The 6,374-nt window shown below is 36.4% G+C and overlaps 1 protein-coding gene across 1 annotated transcript; it reads left to right on the forward strand.

Annotated features, from left to right (window-relative positions):
• Positions 1-1,333: 1,333 nt before the first annotated feature.
• Positions 1,334-3,572, forward strand: LOC113310102. Its single transcript, XM_026558668.1, has one exon. The coding sequence runs from the start codon at positions 1,808-1,810 to the stop codon at positions 3,302-3,304; it is 1,497 nt and encodes a 498-aa protein (XP_026414453.1). The 5' UTR covers positions 1,334-1,807; the 3' UTR covers positions 3,305-3,572.
• Positions 3,573-6,374: the final 2,802 nt, after the last annotated feature.

Below are 6,374 nucleotides of genomic sequence, written 5' to 3' on the forward strand. Positions count from 1 at the left end.
TAAACCAACATTTGGTTGCAGTAAGAGCCATAGAAACATAATTTATATCCCCTGCTAACCATTCATTGTATTTATGCAAGAAAGTATTGTGCAAATTATTAAGATTATGAGGTTGAGATACTCCCTGTGTGGCCATTGGCTGTAGATTCTTTAGCATAAGCATAATCAAAAAAGAGATGGTAAGTAGTTTCAACAACATTATTACAAAAAACACACTTATCATCCATGGATCTTAATTTTTGTTTAGTTGGTAATGCATCTTGTAGGCATTTCCATATAAACAATTTGATCCTTTGTGAAGTGTCCATACTCCACAGACCTTTCCAAAAAAATTTATTTTGGCAGGAGTTGAAATTGAAGGATTAGAGAGTTTAGCGTAAAGTGATTTAACAGAGAATTCTCCATTCTTTGTTAAAGTCCACCTAAGTTTATCTCTTTTCAAGTAACCTGCAGAAGTAAGATATAATCAAATGTTGGTAATTTCTTGCACAGTTGAGTTATCAAATAAAGAATGTAACAAAGTAGTATTCCACTTATTTGTGTTTGAATCTATGAGTTCAGACACAAGTGTTATAGTAGTGTTTCTAGAAGGAAAAGACTCTGCCAAGGTCTCTCTTCTACCTGGCAGCCAAAAATCATCCCAAATATTTATAAGTAAACCATTTTCTACTTCCCAAATGCTATGTTTTTTAATGTGAGCAATTCCTTGTAAAATACACTTCCAAATCCAAGAAGCCTGAGATTTGTTTTTGGAGTGTAAAGTTCCAGATTTCTTAAAGTATTTACCTTTAAGAATTTTAGCCCAAAGATCATCTGGATTGCTCACAAGACGCCAAGCTATTCTACTGATCATAGCTTGGTTGACCTTGTTCGCCTCTTTAAAGCCTAAACCCCCTTGGTCAATAGGATTGCATAAGAAATCAAAAGATTTAATGTAAATCTCCTTAGAGTTAGTGTTCTTACCCCACCAAAAGTCTCTCCGAATGTCATTTATTCTTTTGGTTATCTTTTTTGGCAGAACAAAGCATCCCATGCTAAAAATAAGCATACTAGAAAGAACAGGTTTATTTAAGACCATCTTCCTTGGTTGAGACAGAATCTTACCCGGCTAAGAAAAAAAAAACTAAAGTATGTAAACTGATATACTGATAATGATATGATTCCCAGTGGCATCCAAAAAAAAAAATGATTCCCACCCCGAGTAAAACCGCAAAAATACATATTCGAATATGAAATCGGATCTGTGTTCGGATACCCGGATGGACCGCTCGCTGCCAATCATAAAACGTAGTCTTATTATTGTCTTGTATCATTTTTTTTTCCTACACTTCCTCAGATCTAGTTCCTCTTCCTCATTTCCACTCACAGAAACTAACACCCTGTGTTGACTAAAACTTCATCTTTCTGGATCTTGATCTGAAAAACCATCCTAATATCTTGTAGTCTTTACCTAATTATTTGTTTTAAGAAGGAAATGTAGAAAATTCGTTTCTTAGTGCAATGATTTTGAAGATGAATTCAATCTGGTTTGAATCAGTAATGGCAAGAAGAATTCCAAAAAGGGTCTGGCTAGGCTTCCAAAAAACTCAAGGTGTCCTCGTGGGTGGAAATCACACCGCTTCCAGGTTTTGTACTCGTTAAATTTTACTTCAATCTCGAGCTAATCTCTCGTTTCTTGAATTATTTTTCTCATCTGTTTTTTTCTCTAAACTGAAAACAACGAAAATCACTGATTTCTAATCGGCGTCGAGCTTCGGGCATTTTCTGATCGAGCTTCTTGCATTTTCATCAAAAGATTTTATCTCAAATGAAACTTGGGTACTGCAAACAAGAAAAAATCATGGCTTTTAATGCATGGAAATTGCATACCCTTCGTGGATCCATAGCTAGGAGAGTATTTTTTCGTACCATTCTATTTGCTACAGCTATGGCAATATTTCCTTTTCTGCAATTAACATGCAATAAGGAAACTATGGTCACCTATGAGGTGAAGTCTGATAGTAATATCAAAACTGTGGCTTCTGATACTTCCTATGAGGTGAAGTCTGATATGAAAATCAAAACTGTGGCTTCTGAAAGCTCCCATTTATTAAGCCCTAAGCAGTTTCTGAAACCGATTTCCTCATATGCATTTTCGAAGTTGCCGACATTTTTAGCATACAAGGAAAATGAAAATCTCACTACCAAGATGTTTAGAGAGCTTATTGATATGAAGTTGTTGAATTCTAACGTTAAAGCTCTTTGTGTTGGGGAGGGATCGGCTTTGGCTGTGTCAGAGTTAAGAAGGTTAGGATTTACAAATGCTATTGGAGTGAAACGGCATTTATTTTCTTTCCTTACCCGGAAAAGCTTAATTCGTGAGCTCGATCTAGATGATCTAGAATGCAATTCGTTCGATTTTGTTTTCTCTAGAGCTCCTAGTAGGGTTTCAGTCCCTGCTCTGTTTGTTATCGAAATTGAGCGCATTCTTAAATCAGGTGGCATTGGAGCTATAGTGCTCGAAATGACTACCTCGGGTCCTGGTAACTTGATTAAAACCGTTACTCCTATTTCATCTTTCCTGAAAAGCTCAGATGTTGTACACGTGAGCAGTGTTGATTCGTTCTCAGTTGTTGTCTTCAAGAAAAAACAAGACACTGTAAATCCTTTTGAGCATTATCAGCTTCCCGATGAGTGTGCATCTATTAAGAACACCAAGCCGCTTATTGAACATCTGGAACCACTAGAGAAAAAACCACTAGGGAGGGAAGGGAATTTTTCTTACTTACCCAAGTTCTTAGACGTCTCTTCAAGAAAAAGGTTCATTTATATTGATATAGGACCTGGGCAATTTGTCAGTTCTAATGTCACGAATCGATTCTTCAATTCCTATCCTATGGATTCTCGAGATTTCAATATCTATGTAGTCGATCATGACACGACTGTACTCACTTCTTATGTGAATAGACCTGGTATCACCTTTGTTTATCATCCCGGCTTGTCTGGGAATAAGATCGCTGAAGTTTCAGAGGAGGTCGATGACTTTTTTCCCTATCTGAGTGATGAAGGTTTTGATTTTCTAGTTTGGTTTAAATCAATAGTGACTGATGGAGATTTTGTAGTCCTGAAAATGAATGCAGCTGGAGTAGAATTGAAATTCCTTCATGAACTATTTGAAACCGGAGCAATATGCCTTGTTGACGAGCTCTTCCTTCACTGCCCAGAGAGTGCAGATACCAAAGATGGTGCGCGAGGAGATTGTGTAGACATGGTCGAGGGCCTGCGAAATACTGGAGTGTTCGTCCATCAGTGGAAGGACAATTAAACTTCATAGAAAGTTTTATTGGTGGAAAGTTCTTTATCTATTACTGTTGAACTTCTAATTATGTTTGTTGAATTTCCTTATTTACTATGTTGTCGAACTTCTCCTATGGTTGTGTGTTGAATTTCTTTGTTTACTATTTTGTTGAACTACTCTAGTTATGTTTGTTTGAGGTACAGGGAAAAATTATAGCTTCCCCTGATTTATAATTATGTATCTGAACTCGGTATGCGGTGTGCTTATTATAAGAATTGTGGTGTGCTTATATTTACAGGGAGTGTTAATTTTGCTAACTCGTAACTTCGCCAAGAAGGAAGCAGTAGCTACAGCATGGCTGATACAGATATGTGCATGCTGTCGCAAAATCCTTAATTTATATGGACCAGGTTTTTTTAGCTAGGTCAAAAGTTATATCTGGAGCAGGTTTGTATCAGTCATGTTGGGCTGATCCAAAGCAAACAAAGGCATTTAAGTAGTGCATTTTTTTTTTGAAATGTTATCTGGTTTCAACTTTCCAAATTAATACAGAAAAATAAGCTTCACTTGAATATTACTGGAAAGCTCAATATATATTTTAATTAAGTAGTTACTTAGCCCGTATATTTCCTCTCCCCCCTTCTCAAAATCCTAGAATAAACCTTGTCACTTTTAGACTTACAGTTCTTGATGAAAAACAAGAATCAATTACACAGAAAGGTTGCAGAGCAAACCCCAGAAAGATTCAAACAAAGTCGGTTATCTTCATTACAAATTAAAATTAAATGAAAGAAGGAAAAGCATTTAAAGATACACAGAGGACAAGGACACGTAAGTATTGGATGACCAAACATAGTTTCAATTTGAGATTTAAAATGAAAAAAGACAGTCTTGTCATTTAATGGAAAAATCCAGCAATACTTGGAAAAATCATCAATGATGTTTACATAGTACTTAAAACCATTGTTTGAGATTACAGGACTTGGACCCCAAAGATCAAGGTGAAGTAAGTGTAAAGTGTTAGAGCACTGCTCAGTCGAACTCGCAAGCGTTGCTATCTCAAGCTTGTTTGTCAATGTTAGTGATCAAAACTATAAGTCTTGATTTCTAGTCTACTTATAGTGATGTCTCGGACTAGGATAGATTGTGTAGTTGAGCATTAGACTTCACGGCGTTCATCAATTGAAGACGAAGAACTACTAAGGAGAGCTTGTGGAACTTCATCAACAAAAGGTATGTGGAGACTAAAACTCATCTATCACTTGGAAAGTCTATTTCTACTCTATCTCATATATTGAGACAAAAGTCGTATTACTATATAATATTCGATTATGCACATTTGAGATTTCGAGCTGAGTTTAACTCGCTTTCATATTTCTCGAAATATGTGTTGTTAAGCTTTCGCTTCAACCAAGTTCATCTTATATTCTTGACGAAAGTCAAAAGATGATCATGTGAAAATCGATGAGGAACATCTTACATGGTTTGTGTGATACAATCATTTGGTGTAAACTTGGAATGTTTCGTTATGATTATTTCACTAACTTGAAAATTGCTTTGATGCTAATAGTGTGTGAAAACGGCTATTGTCATCCTCTAAGAAAGTTTTAATGATTGAAATAGAGTTTATAACACTTAACCATCATTGGTTTATAAACATAATATGCATTCTTGCATGTATGTGATCCATGACCGGAACTATAGTATGCATACCCGTATGCGTACCTGTTAGTTGTGGAATTACGAGTATCTAAGTACACATAACCGTACGTGTACTGGCGAAGGGTTTGGGTCCAGAAATTTCTGCTGTGTTTGGAAGTATGCGTACCCGTTTGCAAACTGGCGAATCCAAACTCAGACCGGCTACTTTAAGTATGCATACCCGTTTGCGTACTTGAGTGGTTAAAGTTCTAAAATCGGTTTGTTCATGAACTAATACATTTATATAATAAGGAATGCATTCTTTGCAAACCATGACTATAATGTTTATGAATTTATTTGAGTGAATCAAACCGATTTTGCTTCAATTGTGTTCTTGTATACTTCATTTGAGTCATTTGAACTAGTTGTGGTTAAGATGAATAAGGTTGATATGAGAGTACTGTTGAGCAACATAGTGTACACGTTTAGGTACGGTTACTCAAACCTAAATAAAGGTACATTTCATTTGTGTATAACAAGCTAAGTTCGATCTAACTGTTGAAAGATATTAGCTTGAATCTAACCAGGTTACATCTAACGATGAATATTGAATGCTTCGTTACCAAGGTAACTAAGATTGCAAACCCTGATTTGAAAATTATATAAGGGATAACTCTAGCAACTGGGAAACTTAATCCCCACACCTCATGTGTGATATTAGTTGCGGCTAGAGTAGATTCTCCTTTAACCTTAGGTTTTTCATGAAACCCTGTAGGTTAACGACTTACAGACTTCATTGGGATTGTGAAGCCAGACCCAAATATTTTCTCTGTAGTTGCGTGCTCTGATCTTACTTCTACCATCGTGATTGAGTATTATCTTTGCTAACATTTGCTTGAGATTTATCTCCGATAGGTAAGATTAAAAGTAGTCACAAACATCTTCGTCTCATCGTTTGTGATTCCACAATATCTTGTTTCGCTACCATACGATTAAAATTATTGCAAGGTGATTGATAATACTAGGATGTTCTTCGGGAATATAAGTACGGTTTATCAATTGGTTCATGTGCACCTTGATTTATCAAAAGACGGAACAAAACTCGTAGGTATTTCTGTGGAAGACAGATTTATCTATTCCAATAGACTTTTCCGTGTGAGACAGATTTGTTTATCAAGTCTTCGACTTTGGGTCATAGCAACTCTTGGTTGTGGGTGGGATCAACTAAGGGAATCAAGTGCGTAGAATCCTGCTGGGGTTCAGAGACATAAGGAGCGCAACTGTACCTTGATCAGTGTGAGATTTATTAGGGCTCAACTACATTCCAGTCCGAAGTTCATTGGTAGTAGGCTAGTGTCTGTAGCGGCTTAATACAGTGTAGTGTTCAAAGCTGGACTAGGTCCCGGGGTTTTTCTGCATTTGCGGTTTTCCTCGTTAACAAAATTCTGGTGTCTGT

Source organism: Papaver somniferum, chromosome 9 (assembly GCF_003573695.1).
Source record: "Papaver somniferum cultivar HN1 chromosome 9, ASM357369v1, whole genome shotgun sequence".
Taxonomy (NCBI): domain Eukaryota; kingdom Viridiplantae; phylum Streptophyta; class Magnoliopsida; order Ranunculales; family Papaveraceae; genus Papaver; species Papaver somniferum.